General features: G+C 30.3%; 1 protein-coding gene across 1 annotated transcript in view; it reads left to right on the top strand.

The window, feature by feature from the left end:
* LOC119674832 overlaps positions 1-15,872 on the top strand; it is a gene marked incomplete in the record, with an annotated part of 54,350 nt that extends 38,478 nt beyond the window's left edge. The window contains 2 exon segments of the mRNA XM_038085989.1: positions 12,675-12,982; positions 15,862-15,872. Of these exon segments, the coding sequence (XP_037941917.1) occupies positions 12,675-12,982; positions 15,862-15,872 (319 nt within the window).
* Positions 15,873-17,431: the final 1,559 nt, after the last annotated feature.

The following is a 17,431-nucleotide window of genomic DNA, read 5'->3' on the forward strand; positions in this document are numbered from 1 at the left end:
CCATCGATGAAAACAAATGGTAGTCGGAAGGAGCCAAGTCTGGTGAATACGACGGGTGGAGTAGTAGCTCCCAGCCAAGTGTTTTGATTGCATCCTGAACCCGTTTTGCTTTGTGTGCAGGTGCATTGTCATGGAGCAGAATTACCTTGCCGTGTCTTCTGGCCCATTCTGGTCGTTTCTCGATCAATGCATGGTTCAAATTTATCATTTGTTGTTTATAGCAACCAGCATTGACGGTTTCACCAGGTTTTAGGAGCTCGTGGTACACCACACCTTTCTGGTCCCAAATACCAAACACACAGCATTGTCTTCGTGCCGAATCGATCTGGTTTTGCAGTCGATGTTGATGGTTGTCCCGGATTAACCCATGATTTTTTCCGTTTAGGATTTTTTAAATAAATCCGTTTTTCATCGCCAGTAACAATCCGATGCAAAATCGATTTTCTTTCGTGTCTTTGAAGCAAAATTTCACAAGTGTTTTTTCGGTTTTCCATCTGTCTTTCATTCAATTCATGTGGCACCCATTTTCCACACTTTTGGATCTTTCCCATAGCTTTTAAACGGTCAGAAATTGTTTGTTGTGCAATATTTAACATTTCTGCCATTTGCTTTTGACCCAAAGTGTCATCTCCATCCAATATCACCTGCAATTCGGCGTCTTCAAACTTTTTTGGCGGTCTTCCACGTTCTTCATTTCTCACATCAAAATCATTATTTCTGAACCGTTGAAACCATCTTTTGCATGTTGCTTCTGATAGAGCATGATCATCATATGCCTCGACAAGCATTCGATGCGACTCTGCACCACTCTTCAAATGAAAACAAAAAATTAATGCTTTCCGCAAATCATCACTTTCTGGTACAAAATTCGACATATTTAACACGATTAAAAAATATGATGTTGTCTGTTCAATGACTTGATGTACACTAAATATATTTCACACATGTCAAAGCAAACAAACAAAAAAAAATAAAGGCTCGTTCACAACAAATGTTCCCTGTCGGAACATTTGTATCTTTACGCTCACTTCATACCGGTACACCTAATAAAAGAGATCTCTTTTAATTCGCCACCCTTACTTCTATTTCATCAAGAAATAAAGCTGCGAACATGACCAATGAACTCATAATACTACCTATTGGCAAGGGGTAACATATGCTTGTCTAATCTTCACGCTGATAAATAAAGGCCATCAAGTTTCAAAAGATTAGTCCTTCCGATCCATTGAGTGTAATGACTTTGTTGATTGTTCAAATAATGAAATTTTTTATCAGTACGTACACTTTATATATGTATAGTAATCCTCTTATTTATTTTTATGCTCATTTTGTAAATAACTTTTCGATAACTACAAAGATAGCCGAGTCATAACATTTGCTATACTAAATAATGTAGATGCTCTCAACGTATACCATTATGTTGAAAAACTACTGTGATGAACCAAATGATGTAATATCGTCAATATTAAGAAGATTTCGACATAATATATTATCAACTCTGACACCTTTATGATGTCTAATATTCTCAGCATCATTGCATAGGAGTATACCATATTAGTATTGTAAATTATGGTGTGAAATGATATATTAACTGTATAAAAAAAGAGAATTTATTGTTGTATAAAAAATGGTGTCGCGCTGATTATAATTAAAAACCATAACTGTATATACCTACTTACTTTCAATCGCTTGAAGTTGCGTTCTTCAACCGGATGCTACAATCCGGTATTGACAGGCCTCGCTCCTTACTAGGAAGAAATTATGCCAAACACATGACTTTAATTAGTACCATCGATAATTCCTTGGAACTCCAATGGAGGTACTTAACGGCGCTGATTATAATTAAAAACCATAATTGTATATACTTAGTACTTTCAATCGCTTGAAGTTGCGTTCTTCAACCGGGCGTTACTACCCGGTATTTATAGGCCTCGCTCCTTACTAGGAAGAAACTATGCCAAACACATAACTTCAATTGGTACCATTGATAATTCCTTGAAACTCCAATGGAGGTGCTTAACGGCACATTATCTTGATACGTGTGTGGAGAACAATGTGTTGTTTAGCCTTTACGGCAGGTAATCACGTAAATCAGTGATTATGTATGTACCTATATACAAGAGGTTATAGCAAATATATCTCACACTGATAAGTCGTCAAGTGAGGAATGTGAATATGACATATAAATTACTCGAAACAGTTAATAGGAAAGGACCCTTGTGTTCGTGAAGAGAAAATCATATAATAAAATGCAGCATACCCTATATTTTGAATATTTTTTTGATTAATTTATTAGATATTTGATATTTATTAAATATTTAATATTTATTTCAAATTGGTAACTCAATATAATTTCAAAATAATAATATTTAGGCTGTTATTATATTACTGATAATTAAAATTATTTCACTAATTGTATGAAAACTGTGTTAGGACGTAGTGGCAGCCTAGTGTGCCAAAGCTCATTTGAAAAAACTCTACTTTTTTGTGCAAACATTTCCCAGGATTTTTGTTTTTTTTTTTTTTGATAATTGCATTAAAAATTTATTTTGAAATAATATATTTTATTTGTTTTCTAGCAAAATTATATTCATTATGAACACTAGAAATAACCATTTTTATGCACAGCACCAAAAAGAAAAAATTTAATATAAATCCTTTTAATAAATTCCTTTTTTTGCTTTTGGCAGGATTCTTTTTATATTTGCTTTTTGCACGTAATTTTAACATTGAATAAAAATTTTTTCTGTACTAAAGTTCCAGTGCTTGTCTTCATAGTGCCAGTGTATAGTAGAAACCGCATTGGAGTGAAGTTTTTAATGTTTTCACACGTACTTAAAAAGTCAGACAGAAAGTATCTTTTTATCTTTTTTCATATTTTTTAAGTGCAACTTCAAGTTTTTCTTCATTTTTATGCTCATTTTACCACATATACCGTAATGTGTACTGAAACGTTGCCCCGTCAGAATGAGACCCAAATTATTTTGCTCAGCGAATGGACGCATCGTCCTTAAAATTGCAAAAATGTTTTTAGTTGCCATTTTTACTTTTTGTGGATTATTTTTTTCATATTTTGTTTGTTGTCAATTTTCAGTTTCAGTTTCATTTTCATTTTTCCCTTATTTTTATTTTTATTTTCATTTTCAATTTTTGCCATATTTTAAACAAATAACAGAGAAAATCCAAAGAGAAAGTTTGTGGCATAAGTAGCGCTGGCAGAATTTGTTAAGTGCGTGAAATGGAAATGGCAACAGCTGGCGGAATATTTTGGTATGCCTAGTTTAAAAAAAGGACTAAGTTTTTGGTTTTATTTTTGAAGGAAAGTTTAAAACAAACTTTAAGAAAATTAAAGAAAATATAAGAAAAATGCATTATATTCTTGATAGATAATATGGGATGTACACATATAAGCAAACAAGTTGAAAAATATTCCATAAACAAAGAAAAAAGCTATCAAGTTGTACAAATATGAAATGTTATTGCTGTCTTCCAAGGACTTGTTATTTTCTCTGTAAATATAAATGAAAATGAATTTATCCATATATATATATGAAAATTAATTTTGTTTGCAATAACTTTTTTGTTGGAATTGAGCAAAGAAAACTAGTAAAATATGAATGCGTCATCAATATTTTTAAGAAGATTCATTAAGATTTCAGAGACACTACAATAAGACAAGACAAGTTTTTTGCAAATGATTAATTAAAATAGATGAGAATAATTAAAATATTTCCAGCCTGGTAAACTATGGCACAAACGATACCAAATCGACATCATATTAACGAACAAACTTGGATTACCCAGATAAAAGGTTGAGAAAGTGGTGTACAGACGAAAATATGTTAAAAACTATTTTAATAAACTCTTTAAATTTCAAATCTCCCAGCAGTCTCCCATCTACCATCAGATTTCAATCAAACTAATATAAAAAAGAAGACCCTTTACTCTAATTATTGACAAAGATATGTACTATATTCTTGTGAATGTATAGTATTAAACATTTTCGTTGTCGACAAAAAGATGGATGCATATGACATTACAGTATTATAATAGAATTGTGAATATAAGAAGAGATATATTTATATTCAATATACATTATAATATGATATATTATATGATACATGATATATTGCAGCGGGAATAATTTTATCTTTCTTAAACTCAACACCAAATATATAGCACAAAAGTGTTAGACACAAATATATCAGATCAAAACATTTCGCAAGAACAATTTCGTTTTCGTAAAATTAAGTCAATGAAAAATACAATTTTAATATTGTCATAATACAATGACAAACCAATCGAATTTATCAAGTCTATATACTTATCCATCATTGACCGGAGAAAACAGTAAAAATAGTAATACACACCAACCATATAATATAAAAACTATACACCAAGAATGCAACAATTATTAAAGTAACTGAGCAAATAATAGAACAAATGACGTCATATATACAAAAATGAGACATTTTAGCCTGATGTTACATTTGACAAATAAAAGTTGAGAAACCTATCTCAGACCAATAAGGAGATGCCCGCGAGACTCTGAGAGTGAATACACAAGGCAACGTGTTTGATTGTATTTAACTGGAAAAATGCCAGCGCAATCCTTGTTGTCCTTAATCCAATTTATCGTACAGTCTTCTCGTGGCACCCTTGCATAGTTACCTTTTTACTCGCTTGATAATGAAAAAATAATACGTACAACGAGTCTTATCACAATGATTTGGAATTTAGGTTGTGTACAGGGTTTGGCAGCCATCATGCACAATCAATTGCCGGTGAAGGACGTAAGAATACCTGAAGGATGCCTTTGAATTGACGACTCTTGTAAAGAACCAAAAAACTTTGATTTACGAATATGCCCCTAGAATGTCTGAATCATTCCACAAAAGGTACTTTTATCCAACTGGCGAAAACACTCAATAAATGTAAGGCTAACTTCACAGCCATTCAGGAAATGCGCTTAACTGGACAAGACTGCTCTAAAAGAGCAAATAGAGATATCTACTTCAGCTGCCATGCCATGCACATGTTTTAGAAATGTGTCCTGCTCCTTGCTTATACCGACAACATCAACATTATTTGATGTAGCTGCTATCGAAAAGCAATCTGCAAAAATGGGCTTAGCCGTTAATGATGGCAAAATGAAATACATATATATCGGTAACTGGTAGAAATGTACATCGTTCAGATGCCAAGCTAGTACAACTATACTTTTAAATCTCTCAAGAATTTCATTTCCCTTGGCATTGCCGTAACGTACAACTACGATGCCAGCCTGTAAGCAATTGGGATATAAAGCTCTCTCTCGACAAACAAAGTTTAACTCTATATGTCGCTTATCCTACCTCTGCTTCTGTATGGCGCAGAGGCATAGACGTTATCACAAAATGATAAGGCACTGAAAGCTTTTGAGAGAAGTGTTATTCATAAGATCTTTGGTCCTTTACGAGTTGACGATGACTAATGCATCCGAATGAACCACGAGCTGTACGAGTTATACTACGACATTAAAATAAGTCAACAGATGAATGTTAATCTGTTTGAATAAATAAACTGAATATTTTAAGTCTACCAATGTTGCCAAAATCTATATTATATCATATATAATTTATGAATTATTTTTTAATATAGCTTGATTATTAATGCTAATTTTACTCAACACAATTATTGCATGCATAGAATTTAAGTTCGTCAAAATTATAATTCTCAACTGCTTTAGATGTCATATTCTGTAAATCATAAAGTGTTGTCAAGAACTAATTGTTTTAATATATAGCTTATATGTAGTCATGAAATATCTTATCAAAATATGTTTTTCCCGATGCTGTGTTATATCATCAAAATAATTGATTTCATATTCCAATGTCCGTTGTGACATCAATGCAAAGTTAGTAGATCTCTATGGCTGGAATTTAAAAAGAATTTCATTTCGTCTGTTGCAGTTAGTTCGCAAAATGTTGATACGCGTTTTGAATGGGTCAGTTCCTCGTAAATAATCCTATGTTTTGTAAAGATTATCTATAAGATGTGATTTGGGTTAAGTTAATCTAGTCGATCTATTTTCACTATTTTGTTAACATTTCATTTCATGAAAGAAAAAAGTAAGAAATTCTTAGACCAATGCTAGCGTTTGCAACGGAAATGTGACAGTACGACAATATAGCAACGCCACACCAAAGCGATATTGTGAATCCTACCCATCATATCTGGATACGCAAGCGAAAGCAGAAAGATGGATTACTAAAATATTTAATGTTTATGGCATCATTGATCGGACAAAAACGAGAAGGAAAGCGTATAATGATCATATTGGCAGAGTATCTACATAAAAAGAGTATTGTCACATAAAATAGTAATTAATGGAAAGATCTTCAACATAAGAGTATAAAAAAAACCACTCAAATATTGTGGATACAATTGGAAACCATAATTACACATCACCTGCTATGTAGGTAGTTGAAGATTTAATAGTGTTTCGGTTACTACTCCATGAATTACCATCCATTATGTTCACATAAATGTATGGGGCAATATTTTATATTGGTTTCTAATATTTAAACATTTTAAAATATAACATACATTCTGCTATATTTTTTTATTTATGTTATAAAAAATATTTTTCGATTAATTAAAACTATAATTATTGCCAAATAAATCATAACTCAAATAGGTCACTACTGGTGCAATATTCCGCGCAACCTTGAAACTGTAGAGTAGTAGTATGTTTCCACTGGTTTCGTTAGACCAGTTGACTTATATTACTTGAAACCAGTAGACCAGTTAACTTAACTGGTCTAACGAAGCCAGTGGAAACATACTATAGGTACGTTCTTACAACTATGGAAAAGCACACCTAATCAATAGACTAGTCTGCGGGTTCTTGAGTGGTACTTTTGTGCTTTCATTCTAACAATATTAGTCGGCATAAGAAGTAAATATATTTTAGCCGAACAAAACTTCTGATCACATTTTATGTAACTCACCTGTATTACCATCCAATATTTTTCAGCAGAAAGGACTATTATTCGCCTAATAATAGGAAATTCATTATTAGAGACATATTTAGCTTTATTCAAAGAGCCTTCAGTTAAGTTTTTTTATTAACAAATAGCGTCTGTCACATCTTGACTTAAGTTCGTAGGATTAAATGTCTACTGCTACAATTAGGTTTAATTGTTAACACAAAAGATCAGTCTCATCTTCGCTTTATTCGAAAAGATAATTGTGTAGTGTTAGTATTATGTACACTTGTTTACAGAGAATCCCATTATAGCCTTTATTTTGTAGGTTAAGTGTTTACTATTTCAACTAGGGTTAAAGATGTGTCATGGGGCCCTATGCTTCACTAGGAGAGAAGATCTGCAGTAAGTAAATATAAGATGTGTCATTTACTTCTCTCCGTTGGCAGAGCTGTTCCAGGTTAATTTCAATTTTCTTTTTCTATATATCGACAGTATGTTCACGGCATATATTAAATTAAGTAAATAAAATTAAGCTAATAATTCGTTTTAATTAATTAAGTTAATTATCTTTTAAAAGAAAAACAAACTAAAATAATAACATATTTATTAGTACGAATTATTGTATTACATACCCTGTTTCCCTATATTTTTAACTAAGCCATGTCCTTTTCAAAAATATTATCTTTCTTTATGGAACATAAAAATAAATTAAGAAAACAATTACGCTTTTTAAGAGCAAATGTTTTCTTTTCGTGTTAAAAAAATGTTCAATTGACAACAATTAATCTCTTTTCGACCATAGAGACAAGCTAATTTTCGTCCTTTGAAAGATGAGAAAGGAAAGGCAAAAAATTAATGAGGCCTTGTGCTGTCAGCGGTAATGGACACTTCACTTGTTGCCGAGATAATGAATAAGCGGAATAATTAAGGGAGAGTAAAATGCTTATAAATCACGGCTCAAGAGCGCAATCAAGCGCCTTAAATAATGCATCATTTATGCAAGCCGGCTGGAGTTGAAGGCACGCAATTAGTAAGCAAAAATTTATGTTAAGTAGAAAGGATATACCATGTAGTAGCGAATTTATTCATAGCTGCGAATAAATGATGTTCTCAGCATTTCTGAGGCATCTTATTTGCTTTCTGGTCTGGATTACTACAATGATGGAAAAGAGTAAAGTTTACAAATTCAAAGGATATTATGGGCCACAGCATTACCAAAATACGACGTCAATTAGAAAGATGAAATACTTTCTTAAATAAATAAATTATTTTTATTATCTTCACTGGTTTTAACAATATTTTAAAAGCACTTAATAAGCTTTATATTTAGTAATAAATATATTTATAAGACTTAGAGGAGTTTTTTTTATAAACAACTTGTAATATTACTATATAATTTTATATAGTATTAAGTGGCATTTAAATTTAGTATGACTGAATAGACTGTCTTTATGACAGTATCGCTATTTTTGGTATTAAGTATTGGCATTTGCTATAAACAATCATTTTTCATTTTTAACAATTTCAACAATTCTTTTAAAATTCATTTATCAAATGTCAAAGGATTTTTAATATATTAAAAAATTTTAAAAATTCTTTATATATGTGTAAAGCGAAATAAGTACATAGTTTACATAATATGAACTTGAAAAAATTCCTTCTGAAGAGAAAAAAAATTTGTTTCTTATTAACATTTCAAAATAAGCATTCCGCTAAGAAAAATTTGAAAGTATCAAATTTTTACTTTGTTGTGTTAATATAAGTACCCACTTAAATTCATTATCATAATGACGTCATTATTTTAAGCCAAAGTACCGCAATTTTTGAGTGCAACGAAAACGGAAACCCAAGTACCTCATCTACTTAGAACAGCAGAAGTATGTCCTTTAACATGACAATTTCATTATAACTCTCGGCAACCACTTGGAATATAATTTTCCCTCATTTGCAAGATTAAAGACAATGCAGAGTTCGCAATGTTTTACTTCTAAACTGAAATCTCATAATAAGTGAGCCACTACAAACAATTTTCCTGAATTAAATTTGTATAACTAAAGACAGGTAAGGACGGAAAGACGCTAGTTATTACCAAAATGGAAACGAACCAAAATAATTTTATGAGACAAGATAACATAACTTTTTGCAAATTTAATTTTTCAATTTTATATTTTGTGTCTTAACATATCTGTAAGATGAGAATTTAAAGCAATATTGACAATAGAAGTATTTAATAACATAACGATTTTATAAAGTCTTTAATTTTTATAAAAACAAGAAATTAATAGCATGACACTATTTAAATCAGCAATAGAAGATATTATTTTGGGAATGTTTTATACATATGTTTTATATATAGTTTTTATATGCATTATACTTAAATTCCAATACTTAATCTCCAGTTATGCTAAATAGTTATAATTGTCATTGTATTTTACAGCATAAGTAATCTGAAAAGTATTATTAGCCTTTAATTAAATTAAGTGAATTATTAATTAATTGGGTGAATTCAGTATTTGTCTAAGAGCATGAATTTTTAAATTAATCGCAATGCATTCACCAAGGAATTTTAAAAATAAGGTACATCTATTATATGACTTGACTCATGAGCCCTGCGAATACAATGGAATGAATAAGATATGACTTGACTATGATATTACACAAAAGTATAATCATCACACAAGTAATCGTGGTTAGCTGGACTACAAAGAATCATTTGTCTGAATTTCACCGATGATATGACTACTACCTATGGTAATGGTCTTGATACAGCGCTAGACTTACTTCTTTATGATCTACAAATCTGAAAGGTAGCAATGAAAGAGACTTTGAGACTCAAAATAATGTATGACAAAATGAAAAATAGAGGTCACAGGCAGATACGCCTTTACCTATTGGATCAAGTTGTGGGTGCTCATTATGCTTCGGCGAAGATATGTTTTCTTATTTTCAAATTGAGAACAATGATTAACTTTAAGGATTTAAGTCTTCGATACTGATGGTTCCAAAGCCCGCACTGATACTGAATACAGAGAGTGATTGGACTATGAGATCAATAGTTTCTGTTTTTACTACTGGAATTTTGACGCCAATCTTCTTAGTGTATGTGTATGACAAACAAATTAAGAAGAAATCTCACAAGAAGTATATCTGCTAATACATTGATAGTCAAGAAAGCCGAAAATTCTTGTCAACCCCATAAGTACTTAATATATGAGAATGTATGATCAGAGAATGTAAGATTGAGTTGAACAATGTTTCAAAATATCACAAATGATAAAACGGTTCCTATTCACTGCAGTAGCATAGGTAATGAATAGACTGTTGACTTTGTTTGTGAAAAAACTGCTAGAACACTAATTAAGCCGAACCATAATTTTCAGTGGTAACTTTACGAAACTCCTTTGTTGGGTGAGAAATTCGTGGTCGGTACCCACAAATAAAGATCTAACGAAACGATTTGTAAACAAAGCTGACAGCAGACTGGTGAAATTTCTTATGTAATTATTGAGAAACAACCTCTGAGTTTTGATCGGTGCTTATTATAGACGCACCATGTCTAGTATAATTGGGAATATGTGATTTCTTTTTGTACTGAATAGTTTACTCACATATTTCTCGGTTATATAAGGACTTGCTTAGCTATAAATAATATAAACAATTGCTCTTATGAAAAATTGATAATTTCTGAAAATGAAACTATGTACCACGTTGATCAATAATCTTTTTAATCAAATATTCTCTATTCTACTACCATATAAACTCATTTATGATTATATTAACAATCCTCGCTATTGAAGTTACGTGTAAAGTCTATATGTAGAGGTAGACCTATATTGTATATGTTAGAAATGTGCCAGTTAACAACTTATATAAATGATATAAGTGATATCTTATCAGTAAACTTTATGCTGTTTTTCTATTCCATACTCATTAACCTCTTCATAGCTTTTTATCTAGAGAGTATACAATACAAAAATCAAGGCAATTAACTTTAATATTATTAATTGTTATTAATTAATTAATTAATCTTTACCTATTTAAAGTTTTATGCTATATTTATGTTTTAATTTAAATTAATTCTATTATTCATAACAAACGGCATTTTATTCAACTGTTACATCTTTTATAAAATATTTCTTCTCCTGAAATATATAAAGGAATATATCCTTTACAATTCCGTCAAACCTAAGTTCCTGTAGAAACCTTAGTTGCTTTGCTCTTCGTTTTATCTTCGTTTATTTATTTTTATTTATGTTAGATTTCATTTCATTTCAGAACGTTTTTGTTATTTATTTTAGTACCTTTTTATATTTTCTTTTATTTAGATAAATGAATTGTTTTTAGTATTAAGTAAATTAAAAATAAACAAAATTAACAAAAGATACAAAATGAAAGAAGAACAAAAATCGCATTTTTGGTTAATTTGGATTCAGGTTCGTAAAATTAAAATTATTGCACTTCTTTTATTTGCACTTCTTTTATTTGCACTTCTTTTATTTTTAAAATGTTTTCTTAGTAAGTACTATAATAAATACTATAATTGCTTAAATTATCTAAGATAGGGAAAAATTTAAATCCCTCAGTAAATAATTTCCTTAAACCACTCCGTAATAATCTAAATGACTTTAACATTTTTGTACAATCATGTATAGTACTATATTTAATGTTAATGTATTACGATTATTTTATGGGACAACATTGTATGGGATAACACCGTGCTCCTTCGCATGTGTCAGTGTCCTTCTTTACCTAGAAGAAGATTAAAAATCTTCGGATCCCCTTTTCCACGTTTATGGAAGTGTCGTTACCTTTTTTGACGTTGGCTGTATACCTATTTAAATCTATGTACGTGCCAATGCTATTCCTGTGGTATCAGAATGGGCCATCATATGAGCTCAATTGGGCTTTTTGGAAACAAGGCCACCACTCCAACCTCCCTTCCTACCTAAGTGTACCTCATTGAAGTATAGAGTCAAGTGTTGGTGGTCTTATATTCATATGCATGTAAAACTGCAACTTAAAGATGAGTTGATAAGCGCTTAGAAGAATCAGTTATTACATCCATTCGAAATCTACAGTTTCTTAACAGATTTCATGTATGATGAATATTACTTACTTGTAACATTACCATTATTATTTAGATATATATTATTTGATAAAGTTTAAGTCAGACTAGTCAGATCCACTAGGGATCGCCAGTGTAACCTAACCTAACCTATGATATGATAACCTATGATAGTAATACTATGATATTACTTAAATCTATAATTAATTAGCTTTCCGATATTAATTTCATGATAAAATGAAAATTTTAATTAAGCTTATTTTATTCCTTATATACAATTCAATGATATTTTTTAGTTTTTATTTGCGAATTCCTGTTTTTATTTTTGCATTCTTTTATATTTGAAAGAAATGAAAAGCGAAATATTCGAAAGAAATATTTAATTTTAAATAAACAAGAAAATAAAAATACAAGAAAAAAAATTTATTTATGGCAAAAACTTTTTAAATCATTTTTGTTTCTCCGAAGTCAAGTAAAATACGAATGCCATTAAATGTAAAAATAATAAGTCAAAAATTAACACAATCCAACAACTGTTTTTTAAAGATGTTCGAAAAATTTGTATGCAAATTACTTTAGAATACGAGTAAGTTTTTGCTTATTAAAGTATGACTCTCTTCTTCCCGATTCCATTGCAGAATTTTCAAAATGACTGGACGCGGCGTGCAATCCGACATAAATCTGCTTCACGCTTCGGTACTTTCGATGGTGGAATTCGATGATGATATTTTTGCAGCGGGGAATTGCTTTGATTGGAATGAACATCCCACACAGCCGGGATTATTTTGCCCATTCGCTTATCGATTGCCACCACCCAATTTGGGAGCGATACTCGCCAAGAACTTGGCTACGGAATATCATTATTTGGGAAACACATCGGAGTGGTTCTTTCAGGCGCGGAAAAATGCCGAAAAAGTTATTGCACGCAATGAGCAATATTTGAAAGGTAAGTGTGGTTTTGGCTGAACAGTTCCCTCCCATGGACGGTTCAATTTATTTTATATTTTCATTCATTTCAGTTTTGTTTTTTTGTAATTCAAAATAGAATTTTTTTATGCTTTCAATGATTCAAAAAAAAGTTAAGATTTATAATGAAACTTTGGTGCCGGTAATAAATTAAAATTAAAAAGCTATTTCACTGCACAACTGTGGTCCTTAAAAAATATGCTTAGAATTCTTCATCTTGGATTTTATATATACTATATAAAAAGTATTTCATTATGAAATTATTCACAGTATATAGAATTCCAATTAAAAGCTACGCTTTTATTATGAATTAATTATATCAGTATAAATATGAATGTTAAAAATGTTTAATGTTAAAATCTTTACACTTATAATTTTCATTAAGGAAAATATTTACAGTGAGGTTGAAACCTTTAAGTTTACCTCCAACTTATTATTAATAAACTTTTTATGTTTACTTAAGAAAATCAGGTTTTTAGTGTTGTAAATTATCTTTCTCGAATTTTGAGGCGAATTTAATCATTTTAAAAGTGTTTAAAGAATTCATTAACAACACATTAAATATTTAAATGAAATTGTATTTATTAAATTAAAAGTGTTATAGGCTGTTAACATTATCTGCTCAAAATAACAAAAGGCTTATATATGTTTATGTTTTCTAATGCGGCCCATAAACAGAAAGAATATAACATAAACGAAGTGCTAGCTTTTAGTGGAGCGATAAACTGTGACTTTACATCACGTGCTTCGAATAAATGCCAGTGTCAACTATTGAGGATACCTGATACCTTAATATTAGGAAAAGACAAGAACTCACATCTCCTATAGCCTCCCATAGTTTCCCACTGTCTCATATCAAAGCTGGAGAGACACAGAGCATATGACTAAAGAACGTATATGCTACAGTTGACATTGTGTATCGTCTGACCCATCTGTCTAGTTAAGATTTTTATACCAGACAAGATGCTACGAGGGCGGTTTGATAAGTCCGTGACTTTTTGAATTTCCCGCGCAGTTATTTCAAATGCAACAATGCTGCCGTCAGCTGTAATCTACCAGTAGGCAAGTTTTTAATTTTGAGTAAGCTACGTCGTTCAGTTGGAGTTTGATAGCCGTTCAAAGCAGACAACCTCGTGAATTTTTACTGGCCAAAATCCACGAATTGGGTTACGAACTACTACCACATCCAGCATATTCTCCCGATTTAGGGCCGTGCGACTATTTTCTGTTTCCAAACCTAAAGAAATGGCTGGGCGTTAAGAGATGAGTTGAGTTGAGTCGTTGAGTCGAATGAAAAAGTCATTACCGAAACAAACGCGTATTTTGAGAGCTTTGAGAAAACCTATTATTTGGAGGGAATAAGAAAATTAGAATAACGCTGGACTAAATGTATCGAGCTAAAAGGTGATTATGTAGAAAAATAAAATGTTTATTTGCCGAAAAAAATTTGTTTTATTCAAAAAGTCACTGACTTATCAAACCGCCCTCGTATATATAGTAATTTCCCAACAACAATGACATTGCATAACTTTTTTGTAAAATTGGACCCAAGAAAAGTCCTTTACATATAATTAGTAAAAATATGCTTAAGAGATTTCTCTACAAAAAGAAGAGCTTTGAAATAAAAATAGGGAACCTCAAGAACTAACTTTCAATAAGGCTGTGATTTATAAGCTCATTTGAATTTAAAAAGCATGACAACTACCTTGGTTAATGTCGTTTACAAATAAATTGACACAAAACTTGAGCATTGAAAGTTTAGGCAGCCTTGACTTCTTGTGAAAGAATCCGACTAGTTATTATATAGTTTCCAATTTGGCAGGCACAAGTTCTAAGCCTGGCATTTGCAGAAAAAATGTTGTATGGTCAGCCAAACGTCAATAAATTAATAAAATTTTTGTTGTTGTTTCGTCATTACTGTTCGAACCCTTCTGACAGTCTTTTCTGTTTTGCAACCTGTTGATCTATAACCCATAAATCAATGAAAATATATAAATGCTATAACATCTTTGGAGCCTAACATCTTTTAATAATCATTACGTTATGTACACTACTACCTCTTAAAAGTTTAATATATATTTTTATGACTTAAAAGCAACTTCCACAAATCTGAACACGATGGAAATTGTACAATTTTTTTGTAATAGTCCTTAGCAGTTATTAAACTCAAACATGCTGTAATAATTGCTCAATGCTTTCAAGTATATACAAATATTGATTGTGATGGTTCAGTGTTCTTCAACTTCCTAATTTATTTAAGTGCTTATATAACTGACTCTAACAGCCGCTTGACTTGATAATTTATTACTCTTATATATTATATTTTACTCGCACCTTATCCACTCACCTTGTCCACAAGCGGACTGTGATGGAATCTGAAAAGTAGACTAGAATTACAGCTGTTGTAGTTCAACAACTACAAAGCTGTTGATTACTGATCTAGCAGAGATACCATAGGTAAATTCATCAAAATTTATTTTGAACTTTATCTAGGTGACCTATTAATTTAAAAATATCATAAATATATCACAAAAATCCTAGATCTAATGCTACGATTAAATCAAACAATTTATAATTTGTATATAGAATATATTTTAACTTCTCCTAGTCAACTAAGGCACTTTAATCGTGTATTGAGTATTACACAATTAAAACTGAGATTAGCAATATGTTTCCTAAAGAATTCGTACTTTATAATCAATCAGGAATTTATAGCGGTTTTATTGGCCAGTTGTCAATTGTCAAAACAGTGTTGCCAACTTGAAAATCGAAACAAAACTCAATTTTCTCAGTGACTTTCAAAATCAATACAACATTTATGCTTTTGAGTTAAAATTGATACGCTTTTTTTAATTCTAGTTTTTACCTAGATTTTAAGTGTCTGTATGTATGAATGAAGAAACCACATTTTTTTTTGTGATAAGCTTTGGATTCACCATTTTAATGAGTTCTAATAAATTTCAGCTATACTAACGTAGAAAAACGTCTACTCAGTTTTAAAGAAAAATGTGGTTCTTGACCATTAAAAAATGTAACTTTCTGACTCCTTGCATTTTACCTCAAATCTTTTGTGTGTTCTTAATGTTGGAAATTTATCATTTTCTATAGTCTGTGCCTAATTCTACCAATGAAAAATTCTTCTATATATTACCACTTAAATGAAAATTACCCATGCCAAAAACAGGAACTCACGCCATTTAAAATGTAAATGAATTAAAATGGGAGAAAAGAATTTTAATTAGCAGACATTTTTCTGGAAGACATAGTAAACATTGCTTTCCGTAACTTTTAATTTTAATTAGCCGGAGCGAAAGGAACAATAAAGGCTCTACCGTGCCATTAAATTTTACTACTATTTTCTATTAGTGCATGAAACTAGAATAAAGTACAATAAAATTTTGTTATATTTTTTTTTAATTATTGTTAAAATATTTGTTAAAATTAAATATAACAAAACGAAAAAAAAATGCATAAACAAATGGAATGATGTATATAAAAACTTAAAATAATATAAGCGATTTTTAAAAAATTTACAAATTTTAAATTAAAATTATTAAATACTTAGTTTTAATAGGAACAAACCTTTAAATGGAGAGATATTAAATTTTTTTAATTTAAATTAACCAATATTTTAAATTGCTGTTTAACATTGATATTGATATTGACTATTAATACTTAAACGAAACTTTTGTAATTAAGTATAAGAAATAATTTCGAGACCACTAATGATGAGTACTTGGCAATACTCAAAACAGCGTTGTAGGGTCAGCCAAATACAAATAAATTAACAGAAATTTTTGTTGTTGTCTTTTCATTTCTATTAGAACACTTCTAACTACAACATTATATTATGATTCACAAAAGCTTGCCGTTTTCGTTGTTTTTAGTCCAGTTTTCAAATGAATTTCCATTTCCACAAATGACGACTACTTCTTAGTATAGCCTCCGAAAACTTTAATACGCAAGGATCCTTCAATTTGCAAATCCCATCTCTATAGTGGTTCTTTTGAACACGCTTAAAATACTCTTCGACAACAACTATTTCTTTTTAATTTGAACAGAAATTCTGCTGTTCAAAGTTTGTTCTTCTAACTAATTCAGCATAAGAATAGTGCAAAAAAGCAATAGTATCTTTTAACATTTACTTTAGATATAAAATTATTTAAAAATTTAAATATCTTAAAGATGTGGAAGTTTTTAATGTAGTCTTATATTAAAAAAATTATTAAATATACTAGAAATTATTTTAAGATGCAATTCAATATTTTTATTAACAGATTCAGCAATAAAAATAAAGGGAACTTCAAAACTATAACCCAAAGGAAATATATAAACTCAATTTATCCACAATAGAGTAATGCTATTGGTTAACCTAACCCAGAATTAGAATTAAGCCTAATTTTAGCATTCAATTATATTCTTATTTCGA

Source organism: Teleopsis dalmanni, chromosome 2 (genome assembly GCF_002237135.1).
Source record: "Teleopsis dalmanni isolate 2A chromosome 2, ASM223713v2, whole genome shotgun sequence".
Classification (NCBI taxonomy): domain Eukaryota; kingdom Metazoa; phylum Arthropoda; class Insecta; order Diptera; family Diopsidae; genus Teleopsis; species Teleopsis dalmanni.